Source organism: Mytilus edulis, chromosome 11, assembly GCF_963676685.1.
Source record: "Mytilus edulis chromosome 11, xbMytEdul2.2, whole genome shotgun sequence".
In the NCBI taxonomy this organism is placed as follows: Eukaryota; Metazoa; Mollusca; class Bivalvia; order Mytilida; family Mytilidae; genus Mytilus; species Mytilus edulis.
Genome location: NC_092354.1, coordinates 1,787,181 through 1,808,657, shown reverse-complemented (window position 1 = coordinate 1,808,657; position 21,477 = coordinate 1,787,181). Strand labels below are relative to the sequence as shown.

Here is a 21,477-nt window from a genome sequence, read left to right as displayed (position 1 = left end):
CTACTCTACCAGGATTTCTGAAATTAAGTTTCAGGCTTGATATAAGTCAGCTATACTGTGTGATGCGTCTTCAGATTCATCACTTGACAACTTCCTGTTTACCGAACACTTGTATTATTTTACACATGATAACCAAGTTGAAAATTTTTGTCACATTTTTCTCAGGAACTACACTACAAGGATTTCTGAAATTTGGTTTCAGGGTTTATATAAGTCTGCAATACTGTGTGATGCGTTTTCAGATTCATCACTCAACAACTTCATGTTTACCGAACACTTGTATGATTTTACATATGATAGCCAAGTTGAAAATTTTCGTCACATTTTTCTCAGGAATTACTATACAAGGATTTCTGAAATTTGGTTTCATGATTTATACAAGTCAGCTATACCGTGTAATGCGTTTTCAGATTCATCTCTCAACAACTTCCTGTTTTCCGAAACACTTGCATATTTTTACACTATTAAAATTATCCACTTGCGGCGGGGGTATCCTCAGTGAGCAGTAGCTCACAGTTTCACTTGTTTATGTTAGCAACACTATTTAGTCCGTCAAATCTTATGTTAGCAACAATAATGTCTGTCAAATCTTATGTTAGCCACAAAAAAGTCCGTCAAATATTATGTTAGCAACAAAAAAGTCTGTCAAATATTATGTTAGCAACAAAAAAGTCTGTCAAATGTTATGCTAGCAACAAAAAAGTCTGTCAAATATTATGTTAGCAACAAAAAAGTCTGTCAAATGTTATGTTAGCAACAAAAAAGTCTGTCAAATATTATGTTAGCAACAATAAAGTCTGTCAATTCTTATGTTAGCAACAATTTTTTTTGTAGTAACAAAAGAAAATATTTACTAAACATTTAACCATTATTTGTTCCACATGCATAACTGAAAAATTGCGTATTATTTTGAATATGTTTTTTACTGTAATGAGGTCAAATTTAGAACCCCCTTTAACAAACTTTAACAAAACAGAACCAATCAAACTTTCATTAACTTTCATGACTATGCTGATGATTTATCAAAAAAAAATCTTATTTTATGTTTTTTTATTTCTTGTAGTTAATGCCCCTTAAAAATAGTTCTCTTCAAATTACAACTCTTGTGTACAAACATGATAAAATGTTGTGTTTTTCTTTTACAGGATATAATGGCAAGTTGGGATGAGGTAAGATTTTCTTCTTTAAAGTCAATGGTCATGTGGCCTATGTTGTCTATAAATTGTACATAAAGATACAGGAGTGTAGTATTCTCAGAGTCAGTCAGAGGGAGAACAGGAGAAATCAAAATGACTACAGTGAACAGAATTTCAATATACAAAATTCCAGGAGACAAAAAAAAAGAAACGTAAGATATTGTAGGACATTCACAACTCTTGTAAGTCAAAGAGAATCTGACAACGCCATGGAAAAAAATGAAAAACAATCAAAATTCAACAGTCTACATTAGTCATTTCAGGGCCTTTTATAGCTGACTATGCCATATGGGCTTTGATCATTGTTGAAGGCTGTACGGTGACCTATAGTTGTTATTTTCTGTGTCATTTGGACTATTTTATGTTTCATTGGCAATCATACCACATCTTCTTTTTATATTCAAAACATTACATAGATAACTAAAGACCGAGCAACACAAACCTCAACAAAAACTTAGGCTGATCTCAAAACTGATGCATTATACAATTGTCTACAGACTTTTCTACATAAAAACTCTGAAATTATAGACAACAATTTCACTCCTTCTTGGTAATCACTGTATTTGGTATAAACTGTTGAAACTGTAAAAATTTAACTTGGGAGATAGCAGTGGTCACTCGAACCAAAATTTACTTGTAAATCTATTTTTTATTTTGACAAAATGGTCCGTGTGGAAAATAAGAAACAAAATTAAATATGATGGGATAAAAATGTCCTCTACATATATTTTAAATCTTTGGAAATCATACATGGTAACACATCTGAAATCTGTACCCTGTTACTTATCAATTAATACATTAGACAAAGAGAAAATAAACACATTAATTAATTTCATACTATAAGTACATACCTTGCAGGAGATAGCAGTCATGTTGTCTGTTTTTTTTATATCTCTTTAATTTATATTGATTACGGTAATCCATGGTTTAAAGATGCACTCGATTATGTTAAAATATTATGTGAATCTGGTTTATAGGTGCACTCTTTTATGTTTTTATAATGTTATATTATTTACCACTAGTCATCTAGTAGTACATTCTATAAAGATATTCCTTTTTCACTCATTGTCATATAAAAGAATATAAGTATTATTACATGTATACTATTTTTTTCGGATAATATAGTGCACATTTTTCAACCTCCTGCTTCCCGGACAGTTGGCTTAAATGTAAACGGGAATCCACAGTTTGCATCCTGGGCAACTGAGGAAATTGTAAACAGGAAATATTTGGAATAAACAAGTATCAATTTAAAAAAAAAAAAAAAAAAAAAAAACTTGTTAAATTCAATTATTACATTTATAATACATTTGTATGTTCTAGAGGAAAATGTAAAAGCTTTGTTTTGCTTACAGAAACTTCTTACAGCTGCAATGGAGGGGAATATAAAAGAGGTAGAATTATGTATAAAGAACAGAGCTAACTTGGAATGTAGAGATAAGTATGTAAGTAAAGTAAAATGTTTAACACATTTACAGATATTTATTATATATTACACATAATGTGGATCAGTTAAACATTGCCCTTGTTAGTGTTAAATGATTCAGTGTACATTCTATTTATTGTAAATACTCTTGTCTTCAAAATATTAAGAAACATAGTATTATGATATATTGTGATTAACTTTATTACACTGATGAATACCACTCCAGTTTGTATGTCAAAGAGTTTGCTGTCTGGTACTTCCTTACTGTATACAACTGAAATATTGTGATTTACTTTATTACACTGATGAATACCACTCCAGTTTGTATGTCTAAGGGTTGCTGTCTGATACTTCCTTACTGTATACAACTGAAATATTATGATTTACTTTATTACACTGATAAATACCACTCCAGTTTGTATACAAAAAAAATTACTTTGGTTCCAAAAAAATCTTGCATGACCATGACTTGAGACATGACGCCTGATCATACAACTTTCATTGACCACTCCTGTTCTAAACATGCCATGTGACACCTGATTCTACAACATTCATTAACCACTCTTGTACTGAACATGACATATGACACCTGATTATACAACATACATTTACCACTCCTCAACTGAACATGACATGTGACACCTGGTTATACAACATACATTTACTTTTCCTGTACTGAACATGACATGTGGCACCTGATCATACAACACTCATTTACCACTCCTGTACTGAACATGACATGTGACACCTGATCATACAACTTTCATTTACCTCTCCTGTACTGAAAATGACATGTAACACCAGACCATACCACATACATTTACCTCTTCTGTACTGAACATGACATGTGTCAACTGATCATACAACATTCATTTACCACTCCAGTACTTAACATGACATGTGACACCTGATCATACATCATTCATTTACCACTCCTATACTGAACATGACATGTGACACCTGATCATACAACATTCATTTACCACTCCTATACTGAACATGACATGTGACACCTGATCATACAATATACATTTCCCACTCCTGTACTCAACATGACATGTAACAGCTGATTATACAACATTCATTAACCACTCTTCTACTGAACATGACATGTGACAGCAGTTCATACAACATTCATTTACCACTCCTGTATTAAACATGACATGTGACACCTGATTATACAACATTCATTAACCACTCCTGTCCTGAACATAACAAGTGACACCTGATCATACAACCTGCATTTACCACTCCTGTACTGAACATGACATGTGACACCTGATTATACACCATGTATTTACCACTCCTGTACTGAACATGACATGTAACACCTGATCATACAACCAGCATTTACCAATCCTGTACTGAACATGACATGTGACACCTGATCATACAACATTCATTAACCACTCCTGTACTGAACATGGAATGTAACACCTGATTATACAACATTCATTTACCACTCCAGTACTAAACATGACATGTGACACCTGATCATACAACATGCATAACCACTCTTGTACTGAACATGACATGTGACACCTGATCATACATCATTCATTTACAACTCCTGTACTGAACATGACATGTGACACCTGATCATACATACAACGTTCATTTACCACTCTTGTACTAAACATGACATGTGACCCCTGATTATGCAACATACATTTACCAATCCTGTACTGAACATGACATGTGACACCTGGTTATATAACATACATTTACCACTCCTGTACAGAACATGACATGTTACTGCAGATCATACAACATTCATTTACCACTCCTGTATTAAACATGACATGTGACACCTGATTATACAACATTCATTTACCACTCTTGTACTGAACATGACATGTGACACCTGGTTATACAACATTCATTTACCACTCCTGTACTGAACATGACATGTGACACCTGGTTATACAACATACATTTACCACTCCTGTACTGAACATGCCATGTGACACTGGATCATACAACATTCATTTTCCACTCTTGTACTGAACATGACATGTGACACCTGATTATACAACAAACATTTACCACTCCAGTACTAAACATGACATGTGACACCTGATTATACAACATACATTTCCCACTCCTGTACTCAACATGACATGTGACACCTGGTTATACAACATACATTTACCACTCCTGTACTGAACATGCCTTGTGACACTGGATCATACAACATTCATTTTCCACTCTTGTACTGAACATGACATGTGACACCTGATTATACAACATTCATTTACCACTCCTGTACTGAACATGCCATGTGACACTGGATCATACAACATTCATTTTCCACTCTTGTACTGAACATGACATGTGACACCTGATTATACAACATTCATTTACCACTCTTGTACTGAACATGACATGTGACACCTGATTATACAACATTCATTTACCACTCTTCTACTGAACATGACATGTGACACCTGATCATACAACATACATTTACCACTTCTGTACTGAACATGACATGTGACACCTGATTATACAACATTCATTTTCCACTCTTGTACTGAACATGACATGTGACACCTGATTATACAACATTCATTTACCACTCCTGTACTGAACATGACATGTGACACCTGATTATACAACATTCATTTACCACTCTTGTACTGAACATGACATGTGACACCTGATTATACAACATTCATTTACCACTCCTGTACTGAACATGACATGTGACACCTGGTTATACAACAAACATTTACCACTTCTGTACTGAACATGACATGTGACACCTGGTTATACAACAAACATTTACCACTCCTTTACTGAACATGACATGTGACACCTGATCATACAACATACATTTACCACTTCTGTACTGAACATGACATGTGACACCTGATTATACAACATTCATTTTCCACTCTTGTACTGAACATGACATGTGACACCTGATTATACAACATTCATTTACCACTCCTGTACTGAACATGACATGCGACACCTGATTATACAACATTCATTTACCACTCTTCTACTGAACATGACATGTGACACCTGATTATACAACATTCATTTACCACTCTTGTTCTGAACATGACATGTGACACCTGATCATACAACTTTCATTTACCACTCTTGTACTGAACATGACATGTGACACCTGATCATACAACATTCATTTACCACTCCTGTACTGAACATGACATGTGACACCTACATAATGTCACTCTTAAACTCAACACCAACATGTGACATAGCAATGACACTCTTATTCTCAACACCAACATGTGACATAGCAATGACACTCTTATACTCAACACCAACATGTGACATAACAATGACACTCTTATACTCAACACCAACATGTGACCTAGCAATGACACTCTTATACTCAACACCAACATGTGACATAGCAATGACATTCTTATACTCAACACCAACATGTGACACAGCAATGACCCTCTTATACTCAACACCAACATGTGACATAGCAATGACACTCTTATACTCAACACCAACATGTGACATATCAATGACACTCTTATACTCAACACCAACATGTGACATAGCAATGACACTCTTATACTCAACACAAAGATGTGACATATCAATGACACTCTTATACTCAACACCAACATGTGACATAGCAATGACACTCTTATACTCAACACCAACATGTGACGTAGCAATGACACTCTTATACTCAACACCAACATGTGACGTAGCAATGACACTCTTATACTCAACACCAACATGTGACGTAGCAATGACACTCTTATACTCAACACCAACATGTGACATAGCAATGACACTCTTATACTCAACACCAACATGTGACATAGCAATGACACTCTTATACTCAACACCAACATGTGACATAGCAATGACATTCTTATACTCAACACCAACATGTGACACAGCAATGACCCTCTTATACTCAACACCAACATGTGACATAGCAATGACACTCTTATACTCAACACCAACATGTGACATATCAATGACACTCTTATACTCAACACCAACATGTGACATAGCAATGACACTCTTATACTCAACACAAAGATGTGACATATCAATGACACTCTTATACTCAACACCAACATGTGACATAGCAATGACACTCTTATACTCAACACCAACATGTGACGTAGCAATGACACTCTTATACTCAACACCAACATGTGACATAACAATGACACTCTTATACTCAACACCAACATGTGACATAGCAATGACATTATTACACTCATCACAAACAAGTTACAGATCACACTTATAGGCAATGCAAACTTGAAAAAAATAAACATGACTTATTGCAGTTCTTTACTTATACTCACCACAAACATATACCATTGCTATATTACCCTTATACTGACCACAAACATACACCATTGCTATATTACCCTTATACTGACCACAAACATACACCATTGCTATATTACCCTTATACTCACCACAAACATACACCATTGCTATATTACCCTTATACTCACCACAAACATTCACCATTGCTATATTACCCTTATACTCACCACAAACATACACCATTGCTATATTACCCTTATACTCACCACAAACATACACCATTGCTATATTACCCTTATACTCACCACAAACATACACCATTGCTATATTACCCTTATACTCACCACAAACATACACCATTGGTATATTAGCCTTATACTCACCACAAACATACACCATTGCTATATTACCCTTATACTCACCACAAACATACACCATTGCTATATTACCCTTATACTCACCACAAACAAACACCATTGCTATATTACCCTTATACTCACCACAAACATACACCATTGCTATATTACCCTTATACTCACCACAAACATACACCATTGCTATATTACCCTTATACTCACCACAAACCTGCAAACATACATCATTGCTATATTACCCTTATACACAACAACTCATATGATATGAAGCAGCTGGTAGACACCCAACATTTTACACGGAAATACCACTAAATATTTCCTAAGCTTTGATCATTATTTGAAAAGACACACAATACTGTTAATCAGACAGGTTTAATGGACAACAAATATTTGTTAGAATTATATAAAGTGGGGTCTCATTTTATTCGTAACACAGAACTGAATCAGATAGTAAAGGTTTTATTTTGTTTCTTGACAAAAAATTATTTTGTAAGCATCTGATTTTAATGAGAAGTTAAAGAGAACGAGTTGTTTTAACTTCTTTAGTCAGATTATGTTAATTCTACAGATCTAATGTAAAACATCTTTTAAAAATAACAAATACTTGACAGAATTATATAAAGTGGGGTCTTATTTTTCTCGTCTCTTCGTACTGAATCAGAAAATACATGAAATATAACTCGTTTTGATGTTTCTTGAAAAAAGTTTTTTTTTTAACTTTTGATCATTCTTCTGGACAACAAATATTTGTTAGAATTATATAAAGTGGGGTCTCATCTTAATTGTCTTGTCCAGCTGAGTCCATTGATATAAATATTGTTTATGTTTCTAGAAAAACGTTTATTTTTAACCTGACAGTTCTGATGGAAGCTCTGACATCTCACAATAAAACATGTTGTTTATTTGTTGTTTATGTAGAATATAAATACAAGTGTGACTGGTCATTTTATTCAGTTTTGACCACTGATTCATGTGATATATATTTTGTTTATATTTATTACACAACATTGTCCAGTTTATGACACAAGTTTTGATGTCTGTTATATGTTGATATTACAGAGTGGATGGACACCATTACTGTGGGCGGCTGAGAGAGGACACCTGGAGGTGGTGACTTTCCTAGTCACTCACGGAAGTCAGTTAGACGTTACATCCCCGGTAATGATAGATATAATCAACTTACTCTGACCAAACATCACTTTATACAGAATCTACACAAAATCATGTTGTTAATCAGACAAGTTTAATGGACAACACATATTTGTGAGAATTATATAAAGTGGGGTCTCATTTTATTCGTAACACAGAACTGAATCAGATAGTAAAGGTTTTGTTTTGTTTCTTGACAAAAAATTATTTTGTTAACATCTGATTTTAATGAGAAGTTGATGAGAAAAAGTTGTGTTAACATCTTTAGTTGGATAATGTTAATTCTACAAATTTAATGTAAAACATCTTTTAAAAATAACAAATACTTGACAGAATTATATAAAGTGGGGTCTTATTTTTCTCGTCTCTTCATACTGAATCAGAAAATATAACTCGTTTTAATGTTTCTTGAAAAAAGTTTTTTTTTCAACTTTGATCATTCTACTGAATCAACATAAAATCATGTTGTTTATCATACATGTTAAATGGACAACAAATACTTGTGAGACTTGTATGAAGTGACGGTTGCTATTATTTGACTTATTACACTTATACAATTAAGACTTTACTATTTTGTTACATGTTTTGTTTCACTGAATCAGAAAATATACATTGAATTTATATAATTTATATATCTTAATCTACCATTTAATACTTTATACACTAATATAATTGGATATTTTCTTACCCGACGTTATATTTCTTACATTTGGTAAATTGTTTGACTCCTCTCTTGATTTATTATCACACACCACTAACATGTTTATATTATTCTATTGTTATAGTTGGGACAAACAGCTTTACATTATGCTGCTCTGTTTGGACGGATTGATGTAACAAAATGGTTAACAGATCAAGGATGCAGTCCTTGGGTGAAGACAAAAAAGGTAACATTCAGTTTTATTCTTATTAGATTGATAGATATTGTATTCTCTAAAAACTAAATACAAGTCAACAGAAAAAGTACAATATAAATATAAATACAAATACAATAGTTGAGAATAAACAGCTGCAGATAAAATATAATAAAGTACAACTTTTAAGTTTATGATGAAATACCTGTATAATAAACAGGTTAAACTAAATATGAAGAAATCAGTTTGTGCTTAACTTTTACATGGAGGGAAAAACCTTTTTATTAATACACTTAATGAATGAACACAGTTTTCTTAAGGAGGCTTGCAGGTACAAGATTTTCAGAAAAAAAGTTAAACAATAATTTTTCATTACAAATTGTATTTATTACCTTAATTAGTTATTACTTTATCATTATGGTACAAGAGTCTTTCCCAAAAAGCAATTGGTGTTGGCCTCAGGTGACTTTTAAAATGTAGATATCATTTGAAAAGCTCCAAATTATCTCCCTTTTGAGCCATTTTTGGCATTAAATTTTTTTTCAAAAAAGCTGTACATAAACTAAATAACTGTAAAATTTAAGCGATTTCTGTAATTTAGTTCTTTTTTTTATTTTGATATTATAACTATTTCCCTTATTAGGTCAACAGAAAAAAGGACATTAACAAAAATGTATGCTTCTTTCGAAGGCAGATTGTGAGCGGAAATGAACGGTGACCCCATTTAAAAAAAAAAATTAAACAAATGATTCAGACCCGCGAGCCCCCTTAAAACTGATTGTTTTTTGTCGAGCTTGCGACTTTAATCTCAGAAAGCTCGACATAGGGATAGTGATCAAGCAGTGGCGGCGGCGTTGGCTAACTTCTTAAAAGCTTTATATTTTAGAAGGTGGTAGACCTGGATGCTTCGTATTTTGTATATGGATGCCTCATTTTACGAAGTTTCCGCCAGTCACATTTCCAATGTCCTTGACCTCATTTTCATGGTTCAGTGACTACTTGAAAAAAACTTTTTTTTGTAATGTTAAATTCTCTTTTATAAGTAATAGTATAACTATATTTGGTATGTGCGTACCTTGCAAGGTCCTCATGTCCGTCAGACAGTTTTCACTTGACCTTGACCTCATTTCATGGATCAGTGAACATTCAACAAGGTTAAGATTTGGTGGTCAAGTCCATATCTCAGATACTATTGGAAGGACTTTAAGGTGTACAGTCCTTGGATGGTGTAAACTTCCCACTAACACCATACACCATTACACCATACACCATACACTATTACACCATACACCTTATACCATTACACCATACACGTTACACCTTTGCACCATACACGTTACACATTACACCATACACCATTCCCCATTCTATCTACACGATCCGAAATTACCCATAATGCAATTAAATTTCAACGACCACAAAATTATTTATTTGTTTTAAAAAACGAATTTTGATCACAATATTGCAAATTAATACATAAAATTAAGACTTCCGTGATCATGGTCATGTAAACAATACAGATCAAATACATGTATTTGTAAATAAAGTACGCATAAAACTTTGCTTGTATAAATTAAGCCGTGATCTGCCTTCCTGTAGAGGCTGTGTCTGCGCGTACACGTGTGGCCGAATTGGCCTCCGTTAATAAATAACGATATAGGTTTCACTGCTTTTATTATTAAGTTCTGGTCGGTTTTAAAATGTAGCGTAAATTTAAAAAACTTGGTTTTCAGATCAAGTCGACAAACAATGCAGAAAACGAATAGAACTAAGATCATATAAAATATTCATATATAATCATGAAAGCGATATTGGTGTACAGTTTACCGGTCAGGGCGAACTCTAAAAATCGAGTATACTCGGTTTTGCGAGTTTACGATCCCGTCGTGCAATAACTATTCATGCTTATGGCCAGCGTAATATAAATGATTATTATTTTTCTGCACCAATCAACAATACATTCATACATATCCTTTTTTATTCAATTAATTGAATTATCCACAAAAATTATAGCTTTCACATCTCATCTTCACTAAAAACTAAAACGAACGAACCTAAAAATATTCCGGTAAATTTTTGCAATTACTTTTTTTTTTTCCCTCCCTTAAAATGTCGAGATTGAAAACGCATTTTTTGTTCCTTTAAAGTACGATATGATGTATTATTTTAAAATGAAACTTGAATTTTTTTCCTCAAATTTGTGAAAAAAAAATCTCATTTTTTTTAAAGTAATAATCCTTATACGTTCAACATTCAAAGTTTTCGTTTGGTGTTAATAAAATGTATGTATCACTCAGTAAGGACATTGGTCCGCAGAAATTCAAGGTTGGTCAGGTTTGAGTGTTAACGATTCTCGGACCAACATATTTTTGGTCATGCCAAGTAATCCTTGATCACAACTCTGTTGGACCTCCTACGGCATCCATTAGTTATTAAAAAGATTAGATAAAAGAACATATAAACCTATCAAATGTAGTGACTACCGTTTTTGAAATAAAAATAGTGCCAGTGGACCACTCAAACCTCCTTTTTTGGCGCTTACAATTTTCAACCCTCGAATTAAGCTTTCCAAACTAACTAAAATTAAAAACTTGCTTTCTAACCGATCTTTTCGTGTACAGGACAGGCACCACTCGTTATTTTATAAGAAAAGCCTGCTATGGTCTAATACACATGCATGTTGTCTACTTGGGAGTTTCCGCACAAACACTTGACTCAGAATAAACATCAAATACGGCAGTGGAACTACCATTCATTTTTTTGGGCAAAGGTTACCGGGTTTATACGGAGTTCAAAATATACATGAAATATCATAACTCCGAGATTTCGATCTGTTTCATGCCAAGAAATTCTTGCTCAAAACTCTAGTGGTTCTCCTACGGCACCCATTAGAATATGATTTCATTCAACAAAATAATTTGTCCTGCATGTACGTATCGCTTTAAACACGGACATATACATGTACCAAATGGTGAATATGAAACAATCCATGTTTGACAAAGGTGTTGGGTTTTTTTTGGGTTTTTTTTTCGTCAGAGAAGTTAAAATAAAATTCACCGGTAAATGGAGTTACACTGAATCATGGAAGTAATATTGTGAATCTTCTCAATTGAAGAATGATGGATTGAACCTGGCTTCATGGCAAGCCAAACCTCTCTCTCTCTTTTATAGACAATGTTAAAAATACCGCTATTATATGACAATAAAATTTGTCTTTATGGCGAATAATACACTATAAAAATCTTGAAATTATCTGCTTTTATTTGTATAAATGAAAAAAGAAAGTTGCGATATGATTTCCAATGCGACAATTCTCCACAAGAGACCAAAATGACACAGACATTTAACAACTATAGGTCACCGTACGGCCTTTAACAATGAGCAAAGTCCATAGTATGTTTCTTTTTATCATAATTGCAATATGATATTTTATAAGTTATCATTAGACTTCAAAATGTTGAATGAGTTGACACCGTATACTGCTAATTGTATTTTTTTATAAAACTCTGTGATGTGTACAATGGTGTAGTTTTGAGGGTATTCAACAGATTACACTCGTGTCACAGCATGTCCATGTATATCCTATAGGTGGTCATTCATGTTCAATAAACGAATGTAGGACAGAAAGTCACAGGACAAAAAGTCACAATTTAGTTTAGTTAAACAAATTTAATTTGTTCAAGTACAAATTGGATAAGACACAAAAATAAATAAAGGAATATTAAGAGAACTGAAACAAAAAAAATAAAATACAAAATTAATTCAACAAACGAAAAAAGGGAAGCATTTAACTTAGATGATGATTTGTGTGCGATCATGGTTTGCTATCTAGACAATTAGAATTCGATTTTTAGAATATATTTCTTTGAACAAGAAAAAAATCATTCTAAAGATAGTGTTGTGTTTTTTCTTGAACTATTATATATAAAGCAACTTTGTAATTAAAATTTATTCAATTTAAATCAATACAAAATGTCAATTATTATATATTTTGTCTCAGTCTCCATAATCACTAAAATGCACTATCCTTAATGTATTTAATAACATGGAACAATTCAGAAACATTGTTGAACATGTATTATTCTATTTTATTTAAACGTTGTTCTCATACCATTATAGTCATAAGCAATAAGGATATCCTAATCAATGTTGTTGATTGTGTAATTCACGGCTGAGTAGGTGTGTAATCGATGACACGTGCATGCCCGCATTACGTTATGAAAATTAAAAATATCTCTCTAAGTTCGGTTTTAAATATCTAAAAAATTACCTCAGGGACTCGGTCGGCAGATTTTTTATGTTAAACTTTTTAATTTTTTTTTTTTTTTATATTTCTTGTCTGGACACTGGACACATTTTCATAGTAAATACTGTCCATGGACAATATCTACTTATTTAAATGTGTCCTGGACACAATTTCCTATGAAAATATGTCCTTAAGTATGAAAAAGAGTCCATGAACAAAAACATTATTCACTACCATAATATTGTCCAGGGGGGACATTTTTTCAGATCGAGGACATTGTGTCCACCAGGGCATCTTTTGATGGGATTTAAGTATTACATGATATCCATTGCCTTGTTATTACTGGACACATTTTAACTTTTAATTGCAAACTTTAATTAATTGTTATTTTGACATAGAGTTGTCTCATTGGCACTCATACCATCCTTATCTTAACATTTATATCTCTTAATATAATTATATACATGCATAATTCAAACTCAAATAAGTAACAGATGCTGTACAGTATTATTTTCCTTAAAGGACACAATTTAATAACATTTACTACAACAGTTTGTTCTGTAGATGGACCATATTTCATAACTGTCGCTGTAAAATGCTGTCCACTTAGGAGACAATATTTCATGGCAATGGACATTATTTATTTTCAATTGCCTTCTTCTCTGACATAACAAATATAGTAAAGTTCTTCGGACTTAATTTTACACTTCCTTCAATCAATTAAAAATACTGCTTGTAAATATATTGTACTGTAGCACATATTAGAACAGGGATGATTCTAGGTGTTTTCAAATGGGTCCCTTGAACATCAAATTGGGAATTTTTATCCCAATTGGGAATCTTTTATGCATAAAATCTAAGACGAAATCATATCATGTTCCTGTAAAAACGGAAAATGTATATTAAGTTTAACCTCTACACGGATTTAAGAAGTTGTAACATTTTGAATAATTATGGATGGGCTACTGATTATGATATATATGATTCTGATCTCATAGATATGATATGATCACCAGATTACTTGAAAGTTATTGGATTGAGACCAGGGAAGTTGTATTACATGAATATCATTGCACATGATGCACTATTCCAAATAATTATGACGTCTTATTTTTTTTTCTTTGACGCCTTACTTCAAAGTAACCTAGGCGTATTACATATACATAAACATATATACGAGCTAACATAAATCTATGGCAAGCCGTTTTACTATTTAATCAAATGTCGAGATATTTCATGTAATATATAAGATATTTCATTTAATATATAAGATATCTTCTATAGTTTCATTTACATAAGATTTATATAGTTTTATATATTATATGAGATATCTAATAAATATCTTTTATAATTAACAAGATATCTTTTATCATTTACAAAATATCTTATATAGTTGATAAGACATCTCATATAGTTTCTAAGATATCTTATATAGTTTGTGGGATATCTTATAAAGAAAATTATATAAGATATCTTATAAAGAAAATTATATAAGATATCTTATAAAGAAAATTATATAAGATATCTTATAAAGAAAATTATATAAGATATCTTATAAACTATATATTTTATAATATATCTTATATACTTGATAAGATATATCCTAAAGTTATTAAGATATCTTATGAATATATTTCAGATTAAATATCTTATATAGTTTATAAGATATATTTATGATATCTTATCAAGTTGATAAGATAGTTTATAAGATATCTTGTATAGTTTATAAGATACCTTTTAAGATATCTTCAAGATATCTTATATAGTTCATGGGATATCTTATAAAGAAAATTATATAAGATGTCTTATAAACTATATATGTTATAAGATATCTCATATACTTTTAAAGATATCTCCTAAAGATATTAAGATATCTTATGAATATATTTTAGATTAAATATCTTATATAGTTTATAAGATATATTTAATATATATTATCAAGTTTATAAGATAGTTTATAAGATATCTTATATAGTTTATAAGATAGCTTTTAAGATATCTTCAAGATATCTTATATAGTTTATGGGATATCTTATAAAGAAAATTATATAAGATATCTTATAAACTATATATTTTATAAGATATCTCATATACTTTTAAAGATATCTCCTAAAGTTATTAAGATCTCTTATGAATATCTTTCATATAAGATAACTTATAAACAATACATATAGTTTATAAAATATCTTATATAGTTAATAAGATATCTCATATAGTTTATAAGATATATTATATAAGATATAGTTATATAAATTATTAGATACAGTATCTCTTATATTTTATGAAATTATTTTAAAAATTGTAAATTTCATAAACTTTATAAGATATCTTATATAATCTGTAAGATATTTCATATAATATCTTATTAACTATACAAGATATCTTATAAAGTGTATAAGATATCTTGAAAATTAAATTAAATAGCAAAACGGCTTGCCATATAAACCAATGAAAAAAAGAATCATCCATTTGGTATTTTTTCATCAGGTCATCTATTTATAAGTTTACCTTGATTAAAATGGATTTCAAATTGAATTGGTCCATTGTCGTATTCAGAAAGACAATTACAAAAGTTTATATACTTAATAGATAAGATATTTAAAGCAATTGACCAGTGAACTTTAAAATTATTTGGAAAAATTGTAGATTTCATAAATAAATAAAAGAATATTTCAAATTAACTTAAAACCATTTATGCATGCGCCGGAAAGTAATTCTCAAAAAGTTGATGGTATTCTAAAGAAGAAGAAAGGATTATTTTCATAACTTTTGAAACAATTTTTGACATTTTTACTCTTTGAGTATGTTTGTTTTGTTCATGCATCGTTGACAATGTAATGGAATTTGATGCGACTGTCATACAAGTGAGAGGTTTAGCTAGCTATAAAACCAGGTTCAATCCACCATTTTCTACATTAGAAAATGCCTGTACCAAGTCATGAATATGACAGTTGTTATCCATTCGTTTGATGTGTTTGGACTTTTGATTTTGCCTTTTGATTTTTGATTTTCCTTTTTGAATTTTCCTCGGAGTTCAGTATTTTTGTGTTTTTACTTTTTTCCATGTTAAATGGTGACATATCGTATTTCATGAATGGTCTAGATAATCATCAACATTATTTTTCAAAAATGCTCAAACTTTTGTCTTTTGATGAAATAGAGCAAAATATAAAATAATTTATTTTCATCAAATCATATAACCTTGCAGCTCCTCTGGGCGACCTGCTTTTACAAGATCGGCGCCCATTAAAATGGATTCGTCAATATTATATCAAAATTTGAATTTGCACTTAGCCGAGGTCTGCTTTCACACCAATTTTGAAAAAAACATGTTTTTGATCAACCTGCTAGGCGATCTACTTTTACGAGCTGCTAAAATTGTTTACCACATGTTGACATAATCATAGATATCTATGACATAATCAAATCTTCCACTAAAGTCAAAATATAGGACACGTCATAAAAAACTATACTTTGTCTATATTTTTCAACCTATAACGAATAAAGTCCTAAACTTTTCCGAAAATACCGATTTGTATTTTATTTTCAAGAATTGGGAATTTATATTCACAAATATTTTTTTGGGGCCGCTCGCCGATTTTAGGGCCGCCAAGCGGCCCTAAACTATATAGTGGAATCATCCCTGTAGAACCTCACTTAAATCATGAATGGTCATGCTTTACGAATTTCTTTCACATTTACATGTATGACCCATTCTGTTTGGCTATATACAATGATATAGGTAGTGTTATACCTTGACATTTCCGGGTATTACAAATCAACATGTATATTAACGGCTCATTTTTTATAATGGCGTTAAATACCTATCTCTGATATAACAACATTTTTATAACATTCACATTTCTGAATGTTCTGTATATCAATTTCATATTTTATTGACCGAATGAGAATATGTTTATATGCAAGGAAGCATATTGAGTATCAAATTAATATAGGTGGTTTTTATTTATCTTGGTATTAAATTAAAGAAATTTGAAAATACTATTGCGTGTCAGGTATAAAGTAGACTTGTTGACTGTTAGCGGAGAAATAATATGCCCTGTACTAAAGAATATGAATGAATGAGACAATGACAAGTCTTGCAAAGGAACAAGATATAAAGCACATCGATTTCCCAGCCGGGTGCGTCTAAACACTCGGCTGCTAAGGAGTCCACTCTGTCTTAAACAGTTCACAAACGTTGTTTTTTTTGCACTAAATACTAATAAGGAGCACGCTTCAGCTAAACTTTTTTTCTTTCGGTTTCATTCTATCTACATAGGCAAAGTTGACTTTAGATATTTTACCAAATGATATGAAACATTTAAATATGTCACAAGTATTACTCAATGATATAAAAAAGAAGATGTGGTATGATTGCCAATGAGAAAACTGTCCACAAGAGACCAAAATGACACAGACATTAACAATTGTATGTCACCGTACGGCCTTCAACAATGAGAAAATCCCATACCGCATAGTCAGCTACAAAAGGCCCCGATATGACAATGTAAAACAATTCAAACGAGAAAACTCACGGCCTTATTTGTATAAAAAAAATGAACAAAAAACAAATATATAACACATAAACAAACGACACCCACTGAATTACAGGCTCCTGACTTGGGACAGCCACATCCATAAATAATGTGGTAGGGTTAAACATGTTAGCGGGATCCCAACCCTCCCATATTTTTTTTAAAATAATATTCGTCCTAAATATGCATGAAATGTTTGCCACTGGACGTTAGGCAATCAACAATCAATTGATCAAATTTTGCACTAACATAGGAATTCAACAAGTTAGTTAACTTTCTGAATTCGTTTTTGTGCAGAAATAAATTCCATAGAATATATTAAGTATGTAAATATATGCAAAGGGTATCTTGTGGTCTTGTGGTATAGTTTATATTAGATCAATCATTTGGCTGTTGTCTGCTCTTTGGTTGTTTTGTTGTCTCTTTTACACATTCCCCGTTTTCATTCTCAATTTTATCGTATGTTTATTTTTATACGACCGCAAAATTTGAAAAATTTTTCGTCGTATATTGCTATCACGTTGGCGTCGTCGTCGTCGTCGTCGTCGTCCGAATACTTTTAGTTTTCGCACTCTAACTTTAGTAAAAGTGAATAGAAATCTATGAAATTTTAACACAAGGTTTATGACCACAAAAGGAAGGTTGGGATTGATTTTGGGAGTTTTAGTCCCAACATTTTAGGAATTAGGGGCCTAAAAGGGCCCAAATAAGCATTTTCTTGGTTTTCGCACTATAACTTTAGTTTAAGTAAATAGAAATCTATGAAATTTTGACATAAGGTTTATGACCACAAAAGAAAGGTTGGGATTGATTTTGGGAGTTTTGGTTCCAACAGTTTAAGAATTAGGGGCCAAAAAAGGGCCCAAATAAGCATTATTCTTGGTTTTCGCACAATAACTTTAGTTTAAGTAAATAGAAATCAATGAAATTTAAACACAATGTTTATGACCACAAAAGGAAGGTTGGTATTGATTTTGGGAGTTTAGGTCCCAACAGTTTAGGAATTAGGGGCCAGAAAGGGACCCAAATAAGCATTTTTTTTGGTTTTCACACCATAACTTTAGTTTTAGTAAATAGAAATCTATGAAATTTTTACATAAGGTTTATGACCACAAAAGAAAGGTTGGGATTGATTTTGGGAGTTTTGGTTCCAATAGTTTAGGAATTAGGGGCCAAAAAAGGGCCCAAATAAGCATTATTCTTGGTTTTCGCACAATAACTTTAGTTTAAGTAAATAGAAATCTATGAAATTTAAACACAAGGTTTATGACCATAAAAGGAAGGTTGGTATTGATTTTGGGAGTTTTGGTCCCAACAGTTTAGGAATAAAGGGCCCAAAGGGTCCAGATTTAAACTTTGTTTGATTTTATCAAAAATTGAATAATTGGGGTTCTTTGATATGCCGAATCTAACTGTGTATGTAGATTCTTAATTTTTGGTCCCGTTTTCAAATTGGTCTACATTAAGGTCCAAAGGGTTCAAAATTAAACTTAGTTTGATTTTAACAAAAATTGAATCCTTGGGGTTCTTTGATATGCTGAATCTAAAAATGTACTTAGATTTTTTATTATTGGCCCAGTTTTCAAGTTGGTCCAAATCGGGGTCCAAAATTAAACTTTGTTTGATTTCATCAAAAATTGAATAATTGGGGTTCTTTGATATGCCAAATCTAACTGTGTATGTAGATTCTTAATTTTTGGTCCCGTTTTCAAATTGGTTTACATTAACGTCCAAAGGGTCCCAAATTAAACTAAGTTTGATTTTAACAAAAATTAAATTCTTGGGCTTATTTGATATGCTTTATCTAAATATGTACTTTGATTTTTGATTATGGGCCCAGTTTTCAAGTTGGTCCAAATCAGGATTCCATATCAAGTATTGTGCAATAGCAAGAAATTTTCAATTGCACAGTATTGCACAATAGCAAGAAATATCTAATTGCACAATATTGTGCAATAGCAATTAATTTTCAATTGGAGTTATCTTTCTTTGTATAGAATAGTAGTTGATAATATATGTTGGAAATTTACCAGACATGACTATGATGTCATTTTCTATTTTTATTTGCCAATAACTTTATGTAAATAACTTCATTGGAAATTTGCCAATATAAAATGTTGCTGATGAAGCTTTTTTTCCTTATCTTATCTAAAATGTTTTTAGATAATGTATGTTGGACATTTGCCAGACATAACTATGATGTCATTTTCTATTTTTATTTGCCAATAACTTTATGTAAATAACTTCATTGGAAATTTGCCAATATAAAATGTTGCTGATGAAGTTTTTTTTATTGTTTTATACAATAAACAATGTATATTCACTTTTACTACCAACCAATCTTTACCATTCAGTGATAACAAGCGCTTTATTTTACATTTTAATATCTTATGATGTATTTAAAAGAGTAGTTATTGTTGCAAACTCCATTAGAAATTTGAATTGATATCAGTTTTGGAAAAAGGGAAACAGGGATGTGAAAAAAAAGGGGGGGGGTTTAAATTTTTCTCATTTCAGATTTCATAAATAAAAAGAAAATTTCTTCAAACATTTTTTTAAGAGGATTAATATTCAACAGCATAGTGAATTGCTCAAAGGCAAAAAAAAAACTTTTAAGTTCATTAGACCACATTCATTCTGTGTCAGAAACCTATGCTGTGTCAACTATTTAATTTTAGATTTAAAAAGTTTGAAGAAATCTTTAATTGATTTGTAAAATCTTGACATTTGTTTTGTGTAAAAAAAAACAACATATAATGTCAAAAATGTTATCACAATCCAAATTCAGAGCTGTATCACGCTTGAATGTTTTGTCCATACTTGCCCCAACTGTTCAGGGTTCGACCTCTGCGGTCGTATAAAGCTGCGCCCTGCGGAGCACCTGGTTATTGTATGTGCCAGAAAATGTATTAGCCAAGTTTAAATGAAAATAAAGAGAATTAGAATATTGTTGAATAGAAAATACATATCCGTGTGGAATTCGCCTCAGGTTGTTTTTCCAAGTTTGATATCCAACTTCTTTACCCGACAACCTTGTATATTGTATATGTTTGATGGACTATCATCATGCTCATGTGACCATCAGGTACTGAGATAAATATGTTAGTGTTTAAACTCTGTCAAAGCCAAAACGATTAAATATATATATCTAATTTAAATTCATTCATGCATGCAGTAAAACGTTTCTTGAATGAGTGAAATTATATAAAACAATTTTTCAAACTTGTATCTTTAATGCGTTTAGCCTACATGTGAAAATAAACCGGGAAAGGAGTTGTGATAGACAAATGGACAACTATATACATGATATACAAACATATGTATTGATATTTTCTTTAGTAATGAACTGTAGAAAATACCCGATTCATTTATCCTCATTACACATAATCTGTGTTGAAATGCGTTGAAAG

At 31.5% G+C, this 21,477-nt stretch overlaps 1 protein-coding gene across 1 annotated transcript in view; it reads left to right on the top strand.

The window, feature by feature from the left end:
• LOC139495375 (uncharacterized) overlaps positions 1-21,477 on the top strand; it is a 49,760-nt gene that overhangs the window by 17,810 nt on the left and 10,473 nt on the right. The window contains exons 2-5 of the mRNA XM_071283682.1: positions 1,146-1,169; positions 2,552-2,641; positions 8,340-8,438; positions 9,215-9,316. Coding sequence (XP_071139783.1) covers positions 1,146-1,169; positions 2,552-2,641; positions 8,340-8,438; positions 9,215-9,316 — 315 coding nt within the window. The remainder of the gene's footprint in view (positions 1-1,145; positions 1,170-2,551; positions 2,642-8,339; positions 8,439-9,214; positions 9,317-21,477) is intronic.